The 21,906-nt window shown below is 41.6% G+C and overlaps 1 protein-coding gene across 1 annotated transcript in view; it reads left to right on the forward strand.

Annotated features, from left to right (window-relative positions):
- The window catches only part of DNTTIP2 (deoxynucleotidyltransferase terminal interacting protein 2), a 79,857-nt gene that overhangs the window by 23,776 nt on the left and 34,175 nt on the right, over positions 1-21,906 (forward strand). Inside the window, exons 4-5 of the mRNA XM_029609770.1 lie at positions 9,998-10,084; positions 15,062-15,226. Coding sequence (XP_029465630.1) covers positions 9,998-10,084; positions 15,062-15,226 — 252 coding nt within the window. The remainder of the gene's footprint in view (positions 1-9,997; positions 10,085-15,061; positions 15,227-21,906) is intronic.

Genomic DNA, 21,906 nt, shown 5'->3' on the forward strand with positions numbered 1-21,906 from the left:
CTGCCACACACTGAGCTCAGGATTTCAAAGTATTGTCCACAGTGACACGCAAGTCCTTTTCCTGGGCTGTAACTCCTAATGTGGGACCTAACGTAACTACATGTAGGTTACTTTTTCCTATGTGCATCAGTTTGCATTTGTCCACATTAAATTTCTCCCAGTCTCACAAGGTCTTTATGCAGTTTCTCACAATCCGCTTGTGATTTCACTACTCAAAATTTTGTATCTACAAATTTGATTGCCTTGCTCGTTCCCTTTTCCAGCTCATTTATAAATGTTAAAAAGAACAGATCCCTGAGGCACTCCACTGTTTTTTCTTTTTCCACTGACAAAACTGACCATTTATTCATAGAAATGACGGCATAAGAAGACCAAACGGCCCATCCAGTCTGCCCAGCAAGCTACGCATTTTATCCATTTTTTTCCCTTTTTCTCTCTCCCACCTGTTACTTATTGGCTTCCAGTACCCTCCAGCCCTAATTCCCCTCCACCCCACCACCAATGTAGAGAGCAGCGCCGTATCTGCATCCAAGTGAACATCCAGCTCAATTAGGGGTAGCAACCGCTGTAACAAGCAGGCCACACCCCTGCCCCATACTCTTACCCACCCCTGTTTTTTTTTTGTTTGTTTGGTTTTTTTGTTTTGTTTTGTTTTTTTTGAGATGGCAGCCCTCCATCCTTCCGCTCCGTGAAGGTGGAACACCAACCACTGGCATCCCGCTCCGTGAATGCCTATGTGACTACTGCCGCTCCGTGCAGTGTTTTGCTGCCTCCTCTTTATTCACGCCCTCTAGACTTGATGGATCCCACAGTGTTTATCCCACGCCCCTTTGAAGTCCTTCACAGTTTTAGACTTCACCACTTCAAATTCCAGTAACAGAATGATTTCCAAGAAGTTTCCATGGTCCAAATTCTCCTGCAGCAGCTACTTTGCATTTTCTTCCATTTTCTCCGAGAGCTCAGAGGATGCTTTCTGATTAGTTTTATCACTTTTATAACTCGAAGCTTGTGTTTCTCTGCTTGGATGTTATGCGTGTTTGTTTTGTTTATGAAAAAGCAGTGAATGAATATCATGACTGAAGTCATATGTCAGATGAGCATCAACGCATCTTTTATAGTGGCTACTGCCTTCACGTTCTGCTATACCAGAGCTTTCCAAACTGTGTGTCGGGACACGTTAGTGTGTCGCCTGCAGTGTGCAGGTGTGTCGTGCAAGCCCGGTCAACTCTGATGCGAGTTTGGGCTTTTTTTTTTCTAGAGATTCACTTTTTTTTTTCAGTTTATGGGTTGCTTATTATTGGGTGATTTTTGCTGTCAATCGTGTTTTTTTGGGGGGCTTGGTGGGTGGAACGAGCCCAGTCATCCTTGCATTGGCTGCTGCTGCCGATGAGGCCTGGCCATGAGGAGTACTGACTGCAAGCAGCAGTGTCTGGTGATGATGGAAGGGAGTGAAGCACTTAACTGGCAACAATCAAAAAGACGAGGTACATGAGTGTGGGGGCCAGACATGTGCTGGGGGGAGAGAGATGAGTGAGTGGGGGGCAAACGTGCTGGGGGGACAGACATGTGCTTGAGGGGGAGAGATATGAGTGTGTGGGGGCCAGACATGTGCTGGGGGGAGGAGAGAGATGAGTGTGTGGGGGACAGACAATTTGTTTTATTATTGTTTCTCATAAATTATAACAATAACATGAATCTTGGAATATATATTTTTAATATAAATTTAAGGTTTTCATGAGATAGGTTGTGTTGTGAAACATTTTATTTATGTATATATTTAAGGAAACATACATAAATTGTCGAAATATGTTTCGTTCGTTTAACCTTTAACCTCTGGTTTACTAGTAGACTGAATTACCGTGTCGTGAAATTATGTTTGTCTAAAAAGTGTGTCACCAACATGAAAAGTTTGGAAAGCTCTGTGCTATACTATTATATACGTGTTTTGGGTCAAACACTGTGAAACCCGATTCTGATGTGAATGAACTTTGGTCACTTGAAGTCCCATGAGCCAGACAAACTACAAAAATAGCATTTTTTCCTGCATTGCATGTTAATCATTTTCGATTTAAACCATCTTTTCTATAAAATAGATTTCTGGGATGTTTTTAAGCTTGGCAGTGTTTGTGGTGGAATTGGATGAGAACATCAAGCCCAGCAGGGCCCAGTGCAGGCAGCAACACAATTGTTTTATTAAATTGATATAACTTGTCAAGCTGGCTTACCTGGTGCCAGCGCAAGTGAGGTGAGGGTGAGAGACTGAGTCAGTCACTATCCATCAGTCCTCGATTCCTTTGCTGCTGTGCAGCCATCCTGTGGCTGCTCGGGCTGCAGGGCTCATCACCTCGAGTCTCACGGGTGGTGGGAACACAGCCATGCCTGCAATGCAAGCAGGAGCAATGGAGACCACGTGACCAACTAGACCGGCCCACCGGGGGAAGCCGGTTCCCCTGATAGGCCAATCCGCCTCTGGTGGTATTGCAGGAACAATTGAACAGTTCAATATTTTGGGCGTTTGGAGTCCATTTAATTGCTTCTATTGATGGTGTGCAAAATTTAGCAGGTGAGTTATAGATCTTGGCTTTTCTTCATGGCTCCTTTGGCAGCAGGTGTGGAAAGTGAAATAGTATTCTTGGCAGTATAATATAGATCTGTTAAAAAGGTGGTCTGTGATGTGAAATCAAGTCTATCATGGGGTGCTGGGCTAGAATCAGGATACACCCCCACAGGAGAGCAGTACAGGACTACAAGGCTGGGCAGGGAAGACAAAGTTTGCTAGGCAGGCAGGACAGTCTTGAGTAGGTTGCAAGGCATGGTACAAGGTAAGAACAGGCCCAGAAGCCACAAGACAAGATGAGTGGCCAGGTCAAAGAACCCATGGTGACTCCATCAAGAGGCATTGAGGAAATGGCAAGGCTGGGCAAAATAGGGCTGAAACTTGAGCATGGTGTAACCAATGAGGAGATACTTGGCAAGGCTATAGGTAAGGCTCATTGAGGACTCTTGCAGGTAGGGAGGCATCATAGCAGTCAGGTACGGTGAAGCTGCACAGCAGAGAAAACTGAATGTTGATTAAAACAAATCACATTTAATCAAGTTCATGTTTAGAGCATGGGTATCCAAAATCACTTCAAATAGATTCATTTTTAATATCTGTTAATGCTGTTAGCACAGCAGAGCAATCTTATTTTTTTGTATCTATTTTCCACTTTTCAGTGTACATAAGATTTATGTACACTAAATTGGGCACCTTACCACTACCAGGGAAAGAGCCTTCTCCATTGCGGGCCCCACCCTCTGGAACTCCCTCCCTGCCAAACTCCGTTTAGAACCGTCCCTGAGCCATTTCAAAAAAGGAATCAAGACATGGCTCTTTAAACAGGCTTACCCCAACTCCTCTCCTCTCAACCCTAGTCATTGTTCATTTCTGAACTATCTCAGCTCCCGCCCAGCCTTCATACCTTCTCCTTGACCTCCCTCTTACCATCCCAGTACCCCCCCTGCTCCCTCCCCCACACCTTTCCCCTGCGCCCCGCAGCCGCCCTTCCACCCCGCCCTTCACCCCTTAGCAAATTTTCCTTGAAAGTACCTTGCCATAATGTTTCCTTGTCCCCTCCACCCCCTCCTCCTTTCCCCTCCTCGCTCCCTCCCTCTTTCCCCTGCATATAATTGTACATAAGTGCACATGCCTCCTTTATACTGTAAATAAGTTCATATACTAAGTTTATAAGTGCACACACATGCCTCTTTAACATTGCTTACGCATATTTAATCTTAACATGGATAAGCAAATTCCATGTCGTTCAACAAAGTTGTATCCCTGCTCGTTGACTCTCTATCCTGTACTTTCATATGTTATCCAGTTTCGTATATTATCCAACTATTTCCCAGTTAGCCCTCCATCCTCGTTCATTGTAATTTCCTTTCTCAGTTACTTGTGAACCGACATGATGTGTCCTACGAATGCCGGTATATAAAAAGTGTTAAATAAATAAAAATAAATAAATAAGATTTATTTAGATTTATATTCCGCTTTTTGTACTTTTTTCAGCGCTTCAAAGTGGATTACATTCAGGTATTCCCTATCCCCAGAGGGCTTACAATCTAATTTTGTACCTGAAGCAACAGAGGGTAAAGTGACTTACCCAAGGTCACAAGGAGTGACGGCGAGATTTGAACCCTGGTTTCCCTGGGTCTGGTTTCTTTCTTTTAATCAGGCTAATCCCAATGTAGTTTATCCTCCAGTTGGTCAATACAGTTTTTTATTATTGCACTGAGTTTCTTTAATATAGGCTTCTCTCCATTTTCACATAATATAATCAGTGCTGAACCTTTAAATGATATACAGTCTGTAGAATGGTCACACATTTATAAGGAAAATTCTAAGCTATCTTGAATCAAGATAGGTATTAATAAAAGTATTGGAATATGAAGAGGGTCCAGTTTTCTAATTACAGTAGTTTACCAAGATCATAATTAAATAAAATTCAATGTTTGGTCACTTTCCAAGGTTGAAAGCTATATAAAGAAAAATGTTTAAGCCAATAAGAATTTAATTTGCATTACTTTTGGAGAAAAGTGTATTAATAATCATTCTTATTACTAGATTGAAAATAAATACAAAAGAAACAAATCTTGGAAAGAGTTTTCAAGATACTTTCAAGTATAATATAAATTTGTATATTGATAAATATTGATAAATATTTTGCTGATATGCTACTATGTAGAATACCCATGTATATATTTTTCAACTTTGTGCAACCTATATCCTGATGAGCAAATTTTAAAATTAAAGGGATCAAGTCTAGCTAAAAACCGTATTTTTAAAAAAAAAATGTTTTTGTTCTCTGCTTAGGAAAAACTTGAACTGTAATTCAGCTCAGACTGCTCTTATCTTTACACAAAGCCATCAGGAACAGCCGACAATACAGTTGCATCTTATTTTCACATTTAAATTTAACATAGTAACAGAGTTAGATGAATAACAAGTGAAGATCATTAGAGATATAACATTCCAAATTGAAAGTTAATGCATACACTAAGGAACAGCATTAACAAATGAAAGCAGAGAATTAAATTTACACAGAAGCAACACACACAAGCACTACTAAATGTGTTAAGACTCTGGATGTCTCTTTCAATTAAGCAATTGTATTTATATTTACTCCTGCACTCACAGTCTGTAAATTCTGCAAAATTCTGCAGATTTATTTGTCAAAATAGTTTTTTTGCAAACCATCATACTACATTTCACTGCAATCTATTTTCATAATAATAATAGCACAGAAAACAGCTTTCACATTTTTCTCATTCAGGGCCAGATTCATTAAGGCTGTTCTCCCATTTTGTGTCTATGGGAAAAATCCTTAGTGAATCAGGTAATTTGATATTTTCTGCCAGAAGGAAATCACTAACTGTACAGAGAATGTTTACCTTCATTTGAGAATCCATTTAGTTTCTTCTCTGTTTCACTTGTAATCTTATATATACACACAGTCATTCTCCCACAATATGCAATCACACTCAGGTTCCCAGACAGTTACCTACCTACCCACACACACCGGTTCTCAGCACGCATGGGCTAACACATACACTCTTCCAGGGCTTGGGCCTCTTCAGCTGCCAGCGGGATGAGGTCCATTGGCAGTCCTTGGGTCCTCTCTCTCTGTCTCTATTTCTCTCTCTCTCTCTCACCTCTTTGTGGTGGTGGCCTGCCGGATCATGGCGTGCATAGATCATGTTTAACCAAACATAGTCTTCTGCTGCCACAGGGCAGGTCTTGTGATAAGAGCTGTGAGACTGGCCCCGCGGCAGAGACCTCCCTGTGGCAGCAGGAGAACATTCAGTTGAACATGATTCCTATTGCCATCTCCTACTACCTTCCTCCTCTCCCTCTTTAAGCCCCCGCCTTACTCCTCTCCCCCTTCTCCCTCCTCCTTACCTACCCCCTCTTCCTCCTCCATCCTCCTTAATCTTCCCTCTTCTGCTCCCCCCGCCTTTTTTTACTTATTTACCTCTTTCTCACAGTGCAGGAATAATATGCACTGATGGTACTCCACTATTTGTCTCTCAGTCTTCAAGCTACCTGGTTGTGCCATGTTTGCGAAGGCCCCGACTCCGCTCTTTAGGCAGGCTTGTGGAGCTTGGCAGTAATCAGTGCCGTGCTGCCTCCTGCGAGTCTACCTCATGCTGCTCTGCCTCCTGTGAACCTGGCCCATGCTTCCGGGTTTGAGGAGTCCTGCAGTTAAAGCCCCTCTTCCTGCAGGCTTGCGGAGCCATTATTGCCGTGATCCTACCTGCGTTTGAGGTCAGAGTGACTGTGGGGGGGCCCGGAAGCTGCGAGTTCTGCAAAATAAATATGAAAATCTGCGTAAATTCTGCATTCCGTAGTAGTGCAGAATTCCCCCAGGACTACATATTGTAGTCATATTTAATGACATCCATCTGGAAATTAATCTTATCTTGATAAACAGCTTATTTATTACTGCATTTTACTTGTATTGTGTTAATGTTAACAGTGGACCCTTTGCGTGATTTATCTTACAATCAGAGGTGCATTCATAGCACATTTGAATATTTTTGTAATGTCCAAAATCTTGCTATTGTTTTATCCAGAATTAGTCTGCTTACTGAGGCAGCAATTTTGTATTCTATGAAGTGGAGAACCCTTATCCATGCTTTTCAGTAAGGAAAATCTCCCTAATCCTAATCATTATGTTTATATTTCAAATCGCGAACGCAAACACAGAGATAGAAAACAGGACAAATATTGATCATTACTTTGAATTTATAAAACTTATTAAAACTGTTACCTTAAATTTACAGAAACTATTAAAACTGTATTCACACATTACTCAACGCACGTAACCTAAAGAAAGTTACATCATACGTTCACACTAACAAGTACTGCAGTTTTTCATACCCTTGCACACACAACACATACTGACAAGTATTTAAAAAAAAAATTTATTTTTTTTTTTAGGTCATACCTACTGGACGTCCCATTATACCTTATCTTAAAGTTCAGCGCTCTATCTTTATGGCCAGTTAATTCTGTGATTAACTTAAATCTAAACTATCTAGTACAGAAAAACACTTCCCAAGACTTCACTAGCCTGGATTCAAGACTTCTCTTTGCGTGGCTTCTTTCTTTCACCCATGGTCATCTCAACATGAGAGTGGGATAGTCAGTCTTGAGGATAACTTCCCTGCCTTAAGATATAAATCTTAAGCTTATCCTAAAAGTTTTCTCCGGCTATGGCTTTGCAAGACAAAAACTCAAATCAACAGGTTTTCCTTCTAGAGTAGAGGTGAGAGAGGATGATGGTAAGGAAAAGACCATCAAGCCCCTCTCCTTAAACAAAGCAGGCAATCTCACCTACTTTCTCTTCCATGTCCCATTTGGGTTGCCAACTGTTGTGGTTTTTTGAAAATAATGCTTAAAGCCTCTAGCTGTAGCGAAGTTTTTATTAAATGCTATAAAATATAAATCTTAAACCTTTATTTAATAAGGTACTTTATGGAGAGGCATAGTGCCATGCATAAACTCCCTCTCAAATGGTTTTACTGATAACACCAAAACACACAAAAGGCACCTCTTCCGTCAATTGTAAATCAACTAAGGCGTGCAATCAAACAGTGAATATATAAAGGAAAAATTTTTGTTAAGGCAGGAGCCGCATCTGCAAGCCTGACGACGTGTCTAACCTCACCCGGTCAGATGCGGCTCCTGCCTTAACAAAAATGTTTCCTTTATATATTCACTGTTTGATTGCACGCCTTAGTTGATTTACAATTGACAGAAGAGGTGCCTTTTGTGTGTTTTGGATTTGATTTTTAGGACCTATTATACGCTCTTTGTGTTGGGATTTACTGATAACACACCATAATATAGAATTTGTTGTATATTTCCAACCCCTAAACTAGGTAACATAATCCTCAATTTCTATGATTGACTTTCTGTTATAAACAAATAATCTGAATGGGCATACGGTAACTTAATTCTAGTCTCGTATGTAAATGTTTGTTTGGAATTTGCCAGCATTAGCAACCTTGTTTCTGTTCTAAGAATATTTTCTATAATCTTAGATGGAATGTGAACTAACCTCATCTCTGTTCTTAAATAGAATTTAAACTAACCGTATATCAGTTTAAAATGTTCTATGACCTTGTAGCTTAGCATCTTTTTCTAGCTTATAGTGTCTTGACTGTCTATATAAACAACATTGTAATAGTACTAGGAGGAGGATGGTTGACTGAGGTAATGGGCATTGGGACTGCAGAGGACAAAGGGAGATTGAGAGAATGGTGGGGATATGGGAGTTTTTGAGAGAAAGGGAGATTGGTAGCAGCTCACATTAAATTGAAATTAAGGGCCTGATTTTCTAAAGTTTATTTCCCCCATAGAGACAGAATGGGAAAACAGCCTTGGTAAATATTCTTGAATGGGGATTCTCACCCTTCTGAAGCCGTTGGCTCTTAACTTTATGGTTGGCACTTGGCTTCAAAGGAACTAAACCTTTACTAATTAGATGGTTATGAACAACTCTAAGGAACAGATATAAGTACCGTATTTTTCGCTCCATAAGACGCACCTAGGATTCAGAGGGGGAAAATTAAAAAAAAAAAATAAAAATTTTGTGCTAAACCGGCTCTGTCCCCGGGAGTCTGTGCGTCTTATGGAGCAAATTAGTGGAGTACATAACATTTTGTTTTCTGGGGAGGGCCATTTCGGTCCATTCCCCAGATCAGAAAACTTTTGTCTTTCTAATTCTGTGGGAACCCCCCCAACCCCCCCTCCCATCCCAACCCTTTAAATTAATTAACAACCCCCCACCCTCCTGACCCCCCAAGACCTGCCAAATTAATTAAATACAACCCCCACCCTCCTGACCCCCCCCCCCAAAGACCTGCCAAAAGTCCCTGGTGGTCCAGCGGGGGTCCGGGAGCAATCTCCTGGACTTGGGCCATCGCCTGCCAGCAATCAAAATGGCGCCGACAGCCCTTTGCCCTTACTATGTCACTGGGGTCGACCAATGCCAGCGGTAGCCCCTGTGTCATAGTAAGGGCAAAGGGCCATTGTCGCCATTTTGATTGCTGGCAGGCGATGGCCCAAGTCCAGGAGATTGCTCCCGGACCCCCGCTGGACCACCAGGGACTTATGGCAGGTCTTGGGGGGTCAGGAGGGTGGGGGTTTTGTTAGATTTTTAACTTTTTTTTTTATATTTGCTCCATAAGACGTAGAGACATTTTCCCCCCACTTTGGGGGGGGAAAAAGTGCGTCTTATGGAGCGAAAAATACGGTATATGAGGAATCAAGGACAAAAGGATGGTATAAAGAGCCCATATGTTCAGATTAAATTTAAGAATAAGATATCATAGCGATAAGAGTGAAAATGGAATCTATTTTTTTCCTATTTCATGGAGATTAGAGGCACAGTCACAGTTTCAAGAGGGAGCTGAAAATTAGGAAAAGTAAGATTAAAAAAAAGGTTTTGCTTAAAAATAGCAAATTAAATGGAAAAAAGGTTTTATATATAATGAGAAACACTTCTGCCAATTTTGCAGCATGTGGATGAATCAAGGTTGGGGTAGTTTTAGGTAAGGATGGTATAGAGAATTAGATTAGATTGAAAATGTTGCCTGGTGCTACCAATGCTAAGCTGAGATGCATGCAGGGCTACTTTATAGACAAGATTGTGAATCAGTGGGACTTAAAACAGTGCATGTGTGACTAGAACCAGAGGGTACCTGAAGCATCCTTGCTAGAAGGAGTTTGGGAAGGACTAGAATTAGGAGAGATCATTATTAGGAAAGTTAAAGAGATCTGTTAAGATTGTGGGGAGAGAACCATGGATACCTATCTTTGCCACTTCTGAATTCTACTGTTTTCATGCACTAATGGTCACACCTCCTGCCATAAGTTTAGCTGTTTTTTTTCTCTTTTGCCAGCCAGTGAAGTCATTAAATTAAATTTGAGTTATCTTTATGCTTACAGAAAAGCATATTATCTCCAGATTTTGAAAAGAAGGAGAGTGTTCCACCATACAGTGAATCTGTTCAGCAGCTGAAAAAAAAGCGTAAGGTAAGTGAGGCCAATCCTCAAGAACACTATTTCCTACTCTCGCCACTTGAATCTATTAATCAGCTGGTCAGAACCCTAGCAGAGGTGTGAAGGGCACAGGTTTCTGGAGAGAAAGTGTCGGCAAAATTCCACTGAGCATGGGACTGTGAGACACTGCATGCTTGTGGTCCTACTCACTACTTCTGTGCGTCTCCTTTTCAAAGAGGCCTGGTATTTTAGTTGCAGTGCTGTGCATGGCCATGAGAGGGACTTGGGTTTGATTCCTGGCTCAGGGTTTCTGCTTCTTGGGATGATTAGGACTGTGGGGATACTGCAGGGGCAATGGTGATACCTGGTGACTGGATATAGAGTCAAGGATTTACGGGGATTCAGAAGGAACCCCTTACGTATGGTCACTGTAATGACTAGATTAAAATAAGTTGAGATACAAAACAGGAGAAAAATTTGAGTAATTGCAAATAAAGGGTTATGGCGCCAGATCCCAAGCCTGGTTTGGATTCAGCTGGAAGCTGAAAAGGAGCAGAAGATACTTCTACAACTGCCCCTTCCTGCCAAAGAAAAGGAAACTTGACAAAAAAGAGGATTGAGCTTCTCTGTGGTCTGTGAGCATGCTGATCGACTTGGATAAGTAGGAGGGAAAGTGGAAATGAGAGCCGTGCAAGTTGGGTTTTTCCATTATTTCTCAAGGGTTGAATATGACGGAACAGTAAATATTGTGCCATCACTATTGTCTGGTTTGGTTTTTTTTAATTTACATTGAGCATCTGGAGTCTGAATGACCTATTGTAAGAACACAACTTTTGGCCTAATGACCTTCTTTCCCACTTGAAACATATACTGTACATTAGTCTGATAGAAGAGATTCAGAATTGAGATGAAGAGTTGATTATTTGCACCTGCTGAGTACCTGGCCCTTCTAATTCAAGCTGTCTCTACTGATTTATTAGATCAAGTGATGTGTTCATGTTACTGTGGCTTCTTCTCTGTTTTTGAGTCTACTAACAGGTGATGATGCAGAGCCATGACCTGAATTTTTTTACTAATGGAGGTTTTAAACATTGCTTTCTCAGTATACATAGTCCCAACTAGTTAGAATGTCTAGGAGTACAGAACCCCAAGAATCAAATGCTGTTCTCCTGCATGTTGCTCTTATCACTGGGACACTGACTTGGTGCAACAAGAATATTTTTCAAGCTACAAAGCATTTTTTCGTATGGGAGTCGGTTCTGTTACAAGTATGCTGCTTTTTCTAATGTTTGTCTGTATATAGATACTCTTGTGAAAGCAGCTTAACTTGTATATTAAATGCTGAGGCTATGTTAGCATGCTTCCATAGGTGAAGGTTATATGTAATATTTTTAAGAGGCTTGCATTATTTTACTAAAGTTGTCTACATTTTGTGGTTTGGCTAGCCTCTAAAATCATAGAAAAAGGGAGGCAGAAAAGCTGTAAGACTTAGGGGAGACCTTGCCGCCGTCCATGCTTTGCTCCTTGAACCTTTGGCACATTAAGCGGCACTTGCTGGTAGGGCAAAATGAATACCACCAGAGTACTTATCTGTATGCAAATAGCAAGTTCCCTGCAGGGTATAGTAATCTGGCTTTCAAGGAGTGGAAAAGGAAGGGAATACACACTTGGGGAGTTATTTATTTATTTATTTAACATTTTTTTATACCGATATTCTTGTAACAAGTTACAAATCACTTTGGTTTACATTGAAACGAAAAACAGAGCATAAGGGGTCTGCAATTATGCATTACATTAAACAAGGAAGAACAAACTTGGAAAAAACTGAAAAAACAACCAGGGATAAATTCGAGAGCCATTAGCTGGAGGGTTGGAGTAGGAACAGGATTTAGCGGGTGCTTAAATGAGTGGTGAGATAATATAAACTCGATTGCAAAAAGGCGGGAGATGAAGACTAGCAAACTAGAGTTCTTCTACAGCATCATCTATGAGTAGACCGGTCAAGAGGATTGCGGGGAAGGCCTGATTTAAACAACTAGGTTTTGAGTGTCTTTTTGAAGGTGATTGGGCAGTTCTTTGGAAAGGTTTAAATTTGATCCCATTCTCAGAACTACAGGTTCAATTTCATCTTCATGGTGCGGATGCACTCGCATATCTGCAATTGCGACATTTTGCACATACATACTCACTTGGAGACTCTTTCCGGCAAGACAAATCAGCTTTTGAGGAATTATGTTTGAAAGCTGATCAAGGTACACAATTACTATCCCAACTTTACTCATTGCTGGGATCTCAGAAATTTGGTAAAACTAAACAAATGATTGCTTGGGAGAGCGATCTCCAACGATCCTTTACTCAAAAGGAATGGGAGACTATTTTCGGCCAATTGGGAAAGGGTTTAATTGCAGTGTCTATGATTTGAAAACGCATACAAATTGCTCTACCGCTGGCATTATAGTCCAGCCCACTTCCATAAATTTAAGGCATCCACATCTGATAAATGCTGGAGGGGATGTGTACAAAGGGGTGATTATTTCCATATGTGGTGGACTTGTGCCCTGATTCATGAATTTTGGCGGGAGGTTGAGAAATGGCTCAGCCAGCTTTTTAAGATCTCGATCGAACTCTTACCTAGCCAAGCTCTACTGGGCCAACCTTTGCCGCAGTTAGGGAATAATGAAAATAGGCTGACTTCTTTCATCCTCACAGCTGCTCGGCTCCAAATAGCGCAGAGATGGAAGGAGAGCCAACCACCCACTATAGGTGGGGTTCACACCAAGATGCAAAAAATGTATACTTTAGCGGAAATCACTGCCCGCCTTCACAAAGCATATGGGAAGTTTGTGGGGACATGGCGCTCTTATAGATCATGGAGGGGGATCTCTTAGAATATACCTAGACCTTGGGGGTGTGGTGTATTATATCAAAGAAGGAATACTGCTGAGACATGCATTCCGATGGATATTGTTGGGGTAGGAAATAGGGATGGGGTAAATGAGAAGGAAAAGATACAAAATGGATCCTAGATGCTTCTAGATCCATATATATGGTTTTACATGAATATGAGTAATAAACTGTTAAGATTGCATAGAGTTGCCTCCGCTTAGCTCATAACAATTACGGTGAAACTACAATGTCTGGTGATGAGGCATTATGATGCTTGTTATTCTGAACCTAAGATATTTTCTGTGTTATGTTATAGCTGTTGTTTTTTATCTATGCATTGGTTTATTTGTGCAGCTCTGTACCTTATATTCATGAGGATCTAATAAAGCTTTTAAATAATAAAAAAAAAAAAGAAAAGCTGTAAGACTTTGCTTAAAGAACCATGCTGATGATATGGCTTTGTGGTATGGTAGTAATATGTTACCATATAGGAGATCAAGGTTCAGTTCTCACATTCATCATCAGGTCTTTGGCTGACCCAAGGCTCAGGGTGCTGCCGAGGCAACACTCTTGGGCCCAGGCCAGGGAATCCCAATCAGTGTGAAAGTGACACTCAGTGGTCCATCTTGGGATGCATGCATACCAGATTCTGGAGGGAGCTGTGGTCTATGGCTGCTGGCCAAAAGATTGTCATACCAATAGCAGGGTGAGTCAGGGTGGGCAGAGTGTTGCAAATTAAAGCCCTTATAATTGTATCCCCAGTATTTATTTATTTATTTATTTAAACATTTTATATACTGTCATTCCATGTAAAAATCACAACTGTTTACAAAGGTAACAATTAAAGATGGGTTACTGGTTCGTATTCATAAGCCAGCATTACATTAAATGTTCATTCCATATTAACTAAGTATCTGGAACATAGGTGTGAAGTACATACATCAATTAATATTACAGATATTGCATATTAGTTATGTTGTGCAGAGCTCTTGCATATTTATTAGATTTATTCTTAATTTTTCCATTCGTATCTTTTGTCGTTCTTATTACTGTGGTTCTTTACTTTCTGTTTTTATTAGGTTATATGCATTTTTGAATAGCCATGTTTTTAGCTCACATTTGATACCAGATAGAGATTTAAATGTATCATCTCAGGTATTGAATTCCAGAGTTTTGGACCCACTATGGAGAACACACGATCTCTTATTTGTGACAGGAGAACACATGATCTCTGTGTGCTCCTTATTGTGGGAACAGTCAGTCCTTTATTTGAGATCTTAGTATTCGCTGATGTGTGTATGGTTGTAAAGTCACTTTTATTATACAGATGTTATTAAGAACATAAGAACATGCCATACTAGGTCAGACCAAGGGTCCATCAAGCCCAGCATCCTGTTTCCAACAGTGGCCAATCCAGGCCATAAGAACCTGGCAAGTACCCAAAAACTGTCTATTCCATGTTATCATTGCTAGTAATAGCAGTGGCTATTTTCTAAGTCAACTCAATTAATCGCAGGTAATGGACTTCTCCTCCAAGAACTTATCCAATCCTTTTTTAAACACAGCTATACTAACTGCACTAACCACATCCTCTGGCAACAAATTTCAGAGTTTAATTGTGCGTTGAGTGAAAAAACTTTCTCCAATTAGTTTTAAATGTGCCACATGCTAACTTCATGGAGTGCCCCCTAGTCTTTCTATTATCCGAAAGAGTAAATAACCGATTCACATCTACCCGTTCTAGACCTCTCATGATTTTAAATATTAGCTTTAATACCTTAAAATAAAGGCTGGAGGAACAGAAGAAAATGCTGGCTGAACTCCACCTCCAAAAAGAATCATGCTGAGCCTACAAAATATGTTGGGCACCCTAAATGTGACTCATAAAGGGACAGATACTCAGCATCATCAAAATATGGTAATACAATACAAGCAGAAAGAAGTAAGAGCGTATAGTTAAAGGAAAAGTCCTGTTTTCAACTGAATCTTGTTCTGTGGTGCTAGTGCTGTGTCTCAGAATTTTTTATAAATTTAATTTAATAACTTTTGGCTATCAGGAAAGAAGTTTAAAACAGATTTGTCATATATGACCTTGTGTTTCATGTCCTGTCTATTCTTTTAAAGGCAGAGCGATCCCAGACAACAGGTGATGGTTGGTTTGGTATGAAAGCTCCTGAAATGACAGAGGAACTTAAGAATGACCTGAAGGCTCTACAAATGAGGTCTGCCATGGACCCAAAGCGGTTTTACAAGAAGAATGACAGGGATGGCTTTCCCAAATACTTTCAAGTAAGGTACCCCTTCTAGATTAGAAATAATGTTTCATGGTTTTAGTTTTTATGATATGAAGTAGTTGGATTTACTTTTTATATCCATTCTGGATTAGTCCTTAAGGTTAGCTATTTCCCTCATCTTTTTTTTCCCCCATGACCTAATTTGCTGTGTGATTCTTTTAAAGTAATGCTGCTTACTTTATTGCTCTTTAGGGTACAGTTCATGTTCTGGTTTGAAAGTTAGCATATGCAAAGGGATATGCTACAAAATCAGAGTATATGAAACCTCCTATAAAAATTTACTGCAAGAAAACTGTGTTCATGTTGTGGAGTATTGTATCTTTTCCTCTTTAGCTCAGAACTGTGTGTTTCACTCTAGAACTATCTGTGCAAATGAGTTGCCTGTCTGCCAAGATCAGAAATATTATGATCTGAAGCTTAGCATCTTTTCCTGTGCAGTAGCAAAGACCTTGTAACTGCTAAAAATTTTGATCTAAAAAAAAAAGCACTTCTGATCATGGGAACTGCCTGAGAGGACATGAGCGGTTGAACTGTGTGGATTTCTCGCCCCCCCCCCCCCCCCCCCCTGCTGTATCATGTCTTATACTTTGCAATACCTCTTATTTGCTATATCTTGACCTTATCGGGGGGGGGGGGGGAAGGTTGGATGGGCAATTGTGTTAAAAAAAAAAAAAAAAAAAAGTCATACCAGCTCGATCAACATATGAAATTGCCAGTTGATTATAAAATGGTGATGGACTCACCGAGAGCTGGAGCTGAGAAAGTTGTGTGGTTGTGTCTGATGAAATGAAACCCACTTTATCTAAAAGTCTTATCAGTAGCACTAGAAGATCAGCTCCCCAAAATCAATAATTGATGAAATAAAAGGTTTTGAAACACAAAATTGGCGGCTCAGAGGTGGAGCAGTGAGTTTCCAATCAGGAGGATCTCGCAATTTAAGTTGACACGCAGCTCCTAGCCTTACAAAAGGAAAAAGCAGCTTTGATCTATAAAATAGATGATCAAGAAAACAGAAAACAAAGAAATCTGAGTGTGATTGGGATACTGGAGGCATTGAAAGACAGGGACTTGCCATTATTTTTTTTTTTTTTTAAATGGCTGCCAGAAACATACTGCCTAGACACTGCGGTAAGCTGTGTTTCCTAGAGTGTAACCAGATGGACTCAAAACCAGTGGGTTGTGTTCCCGTGCTAACACATGGAGACAGGTTTCAAAGCTGACATCACCTTAGATATATACCCCTACAGTGACCTCAGCCATTCGGTATCTCTGTCTCCTAGCAGATGTGAACGTGCTATCCCTACACCAGCATTGGTGTTTTGCGGGATTGCAGTACTCGTTAGAAGAAGGAAAATTTACCTTTAAATTGGAGAAAGATCGAGCCCCACTCTCCTGCAGTGATACCTATTGTTCCCTCCCCCAGTTGAGAATTTCTGAGACGATTTACGAGATCCCTCAGAGGTGTCTTGGTCCAGTAGCCGGTTTCCAGCATGGACGTTGCTGCTGAAGCTGCTTAAAGGCAGCGGGTGCAGGAAGCCGAGCGCGGCGATCACTGCCAAAGCCCTCTCCCCAGCATCCGAAGATAGTCTCTGTACTCAGCCGGTAAGCGCTGAGCCCAGGTAAGTAAAAGTAGGACTCCCTCAATTCAGACTTACTGGAAGGACTCCGGTAAGTCTTTCCTCTGGTCTCTTGCTCGGCGCATCGTACAAACAATGTTCCTGATCCCATTGGGGCAACGGAAAGGTGTTTCCGAGCGGGTTGAGCACCCTCCGATGGGCTAGGCCCTGCTTCAGGCTTGGTGGGCACTCCACATGACAGGCCGCGGTGGCCTAACACATGCATACATGTGCGCGTGAGTACACGCATACACTCGCGCACAACCGGACACGTATACTTACGAGCGTCAGGGCGGATTTGTGCACGCTCAAGTCCAACCACTAGCCATCTGAATGCACAAGCTACAGTTAACTATGGCTATGGCTCCGGCAGCAAAGAAACACAAGTGACACTCTTTGTGCTGCCTGCCATATTAGGGCTGCTCAGTCTGAGCTAGAATCCTTCCTGTATCAACACCGAGAGGAAGCCCAGGGAGGGCTGGACTCTCAGAACCTCTCCAAGCCCAGCCCCTCCTAGTCAGAGGATGGGTCAGCCACACCCTTATCCGGTAGCACCCCGGATCTGAGTGATCGCGGGGCTGCATCATCCTCGGGAGAGGGCAGTTCAGCGGCACCTACTGCAGTTCCTACTGGGCTAGGTATGGACCAGACTACCTTTTCTTGGGTGGAATTCTTTCAGGGCCTTCAAGCCTTTGTTCAGGCGCAGTCAGCTCCTGCTCCTGCCCCTGCCCGGGCAGAGCCCCAGCCGGGAAGGCCTTGTCTTCACAGCCCTATCAGCATGCCTAGCCTCACCAAGGGGTATCTGACAGGGATCCAGACACTACGGACGACGAAGGGGATGCAGACTCACTGGAGGATGGGGAAATCCTTCCACGCTTGGAACCATACCAGACCGTATTACGGTTTTTCCACAGAGATGAATTGCCAGCCCTGGTTTCCCAGACCCTGAAAACTCTGGGAGTTCCCGGCACAGACCCTATGACTGAACCAAAGAAGAATCCCATCCTGGTGTCTCTATGGAAAGCCTCTTGCTATTTCCAGATGCTGGAAGCCATCCAGGAGTTGATTGACCTGGAGTGAGACGCCCTGGAAGCCAGCTTTTAAAGGAGGTCAGACATTGGAGGCTCTGGACCTGACAGCCAGAGAATGCCTGTGCTTCCTGAAAGTGGACTCTCCCTGGTCTGCGCCGTTTAGAAGCGAACAACTATCCCAGTGTAGAGAGGAGTGACCTTGAAGGATGCGCACGATAGGAGTCCATCCTTAAGCAAGTCTTTTATGTGGCAGCAATAATACTACAGATTGCTTCCTGTTTGTGCCCTGGTGGCTCACTCATGTCTGCTTCTCGAGAGAGAAAGGCAGATAGCTTAGGGGCGCATTCCAGAGCCTGCCGTGGCCTTCCTAGCAGATGCAAGCTCCGACTTAGTGCATACCTCGGCTACCAGAAGATAAGAAAAGGAGGTCGCAGCACCCCTCACCCATGAGAGGTCGGGCCAGGGGCTCCCAGCGCCACTCCACCACACACTACTACAGTAACAGTCCCCTCAAAATAGCTGTTATAGCATAAGAATGTGTTAGCCATTTTGGTTGAGGGTTAAACTGCATAATATTCTGCTCTCCTTACAATGACTCATTCCTGAAGAGGGTGATGATTAAAGTTTTTAAAACTCATTTGTAGAAGGGATCTGTGTAACCTCAAGAGTCCATGGACAGTTCTTTTAGTATAAAGGTATTAAAACTGAAATGTTTGTCATTTTCCCCTCTATAAGCAGGGATGAATTAGACATGATCTATGGGTGATTATCATCAGGCAGCACTGGACCGAACTGTCTCTCCAAACTATTAGAGCTTTGAGCTCTACTGAGCATGTGTGTGTGTGTGAGTTCCCATGTGGTCGTTGCTTCTAGAAGCTCCTACGTTTATTTTTGACCATGTTACCGCATGAACACCTCAACAGCCTCTTAATTACTGTCTCCTCAGTTACAAAGCATTTCCAAGCCTTGAATAAAACCTCCTCTCACTAGCACTAACTCGTATGCAATAATGGAATGTAAACACGAATCAACCAACCTCAAACCCTCTCTCACTAATTCCTGCTGAATATTTATCATACTATTACCATTCACAACTGTCATATTTATTCATTTGATTACCTATGTACCGTTTCATAGTCTTATTTTTTCACTTGCTATTCTAATGTATCAATAGGCTGAAATGTAAATATTGTGCTGTTCAATTTCTCCCCTTCCATCCCAAGTTTATTTTCCTTGTTTTTTGTAACTTTCCCTCTCCCTTTTTCTGATTCACTGTATTTAAAGTTCAAGGTTCTTATTGAAAATATTGTTTTTTACGTTACGTTATGCTTTACACTCCTTGTTATTTGTAAACCGGGTTGATGTGATGCCTATCATGAAACTCGGTATAACAAAAACAATAAATAAATAAAATAAATAAATAAATAAAATAAATATTGTTAATCCTTCTCTCCTCATTACCTGTAGTGAGCCCCAAACAGTACTTTTCAGTACCATAAAAATGAAGATGTTGAGAAAACTGATGAGCAGACTCAAGACATGCCCCTGCAGATGCCTCATATCTAAGACAGACAGTCATGATCTTTGCTATTGCTGCTTAGGTCCCAATCATGACCGACCAAACTGCAGCCTGTGGCTGAATATCTCCTTGTTCCCAGAGGACATGAGCAATGAAGGTCTCAACAAGCCATGGACCAAATCACGGGTATAGTCAGACTTCTTCACATCTTTCATCCCTGAGCCAGAAGAACCCACTTTTTCCTCCTGCTTATCGGATTCTTTCTGCCTCACCAGAAAGTAAGGCCAGGAGCTCCACCACTCACTCCCTCCTTATTTTATTTAAAAAGATTTATAACCCACATGTTTCAGTATAGTTCAGTGCTTTGCAAAAAATCTACTTTACAGTGACATCCCACCTATTTGTTCAAGGACCCTGTGGAACTCTGTCCACTACAGTCTCCACAGTCGTCTTGGTCCAGCCAACACTCTCCAGGGGAGTCCCCCAGCAGTTTCCATTGGCATCACATCTGACCTGCCTCTGGAGCCGCTGGACCATACTTCTCCTCTTGAATACTTGCTGTACTCTAGGTTTATGGAGAAGGTGGGAACAGCTCTCAATTTTCAAGTGAGGAAAAACAAGATCCCAGGTCCAAGTCGGCCTTAAAAACATATTTTCACACAGGCATATGCAAATAATATGGGTCCATCTTGTTTTGTTTTGTTTCTTTTTTGGTTTTTTTGTTTTGGGTTTGTTTTTTTTTACCAGCTATGTAACTTTTAGATCTGCATTTTTGTGTTTTATTTATGTGCAAAAATGATTATGCATGTGATTAATGTAAACATGTATGCAATGGAATGTGTGGGTGTTAAATTTTTAATAAATCATCAGAATTCTGAATATCTTAGAAATCAGCAGAACTGCAAAGGACGTATTGCGCTATCAGGAAATACCTAAGTAGAGTGAGTTGCAGTAGTCTAGACCTGTTAAAATTAATGCTTGTAAAACTGAGTGGAAATCAGTAGCATACAGTAATGGTTTTAGGTTTTTTTTTTTAGCAATTGTAGTTTATTAAAGGAGTTTTTTTGTTACAGAAGAGAGACTAGCCATCATGTATAAACTGGAATCTATGGTAACGCCTACATTTTGTACCTGTCTGGTTATTGGAATAGGAATGTTATCAAATATGTATTCTGTCGGCGGAGCACGTGAACAATTGGGAATGGTTGGGTATAAAATATTAACAGCAAATAAACCAAACAGATAATTGAGGTTATCCCTTTCATTCTTCAAAAGCGTTAGTATTGGTGGAATAAGTATTGGAACCTGGACCAGGAGCAGGGGAGCATTAACCTGTATCTGCTTCTCAGAAAGGTAATGCGCCAACTGGGAATGGTCAAAGAAAATATATTTAACCCCTTGAAACTTAACATGTTTACAAGGAAAATTGGGGCAGAAATTTTTTTTTTTTTATAAGACTTGACACTTGCTGTACCACACAGGTCCGGTGCAAGGATCCAGGTTTTCTTTCCAAAATAGAAACAGATCACCAAGGACTGGGTGTTGCAATCTTTCACGGTCTACCGCCTACACTTCAACTCGCTTAGTGATACCTCATACAGTCCCTCCTCCTGGCCTATTTGTTGCCGCAACTACAACAGAAGAGACCCAACTCCTCTCGCAGAATGCGATTCAGGAAATAAACCCTGCCTGATTCTAGACCTTCAAAGTTTTCACTGCTAACATCTCTGGAGACTGTGCTCCTTAGATCTAAAGGATGCATATGCTCACATCTCCATTCCCCCTTCTCAATGGCATTTCTTAAGCTTCAAGGTGGGGAATCACCACTACCAGTACAAGGTCCTTCAGTTTGGACTCTCTTCAATGCCATGAGTCTTCATGAAATGCCTTTGGGTAGTGGTGGATCACCTGTTTCGCGAGGGCATCTGGATTTTTCCATACCTGGATGACTGGCTGTTGGTAGCTCCTACCAAGGAACACACTCCTTTCCCATCTGTCTCATTCTTTCTATCCAGATATTATATTTTTTAAGGTTTGTGTTGAATGTACTGAAGTCTGTGCTACAACCCATTCAAAGACTTCAATTCATTGGTGCAATCATAGACCTGATACAATGGGCCTTTTTGCCTCTGGAACGAGCCCAGACTCTCTTCAGAGTACCAATGACTTTACTAAAAACGCATGTTTCCACAGTCTGACAGGTGCTGGTCCTTCTTGGTCGCTGCTGTTCCTGTCCTTCCTCTAACCCATCTGGAACCAACTTCTGCAACTCGCATCAAAAGTCTCCATCACCCCTTAGATGAAAATGGAAATAGCTGGTGACTTCACTTGACCAGAATACAAGAAGGCACCCAGCTCCAACTAACACCACATCAGGTAGTCCTGACTATTGATGTCTCCATGCTGGGGTGGGATTACACACTGGACTCTACAAGACAAAAAGGGTCTTTGGACAAGATGAGAGCCAATATCAAATAAATCTACTGGAACTCAAAGATATGCAATTCCT

This window comes from Rhinatrema bivittatum, chromosome 7 (assembly GCF_901001135.1).
Source record: "Rhinatrema bivittatum chromosome 7, aRhiBiv1.1, whole genome shotgun sequence".
Taxonomy (NCBI): domain Eukaryota; kingdom Metazoa; phylum Chordata; class Amphibia; order Gymnophiona; family Rhinatrematidae; genus Rhinatrema; species Rhinatrema bivittatum.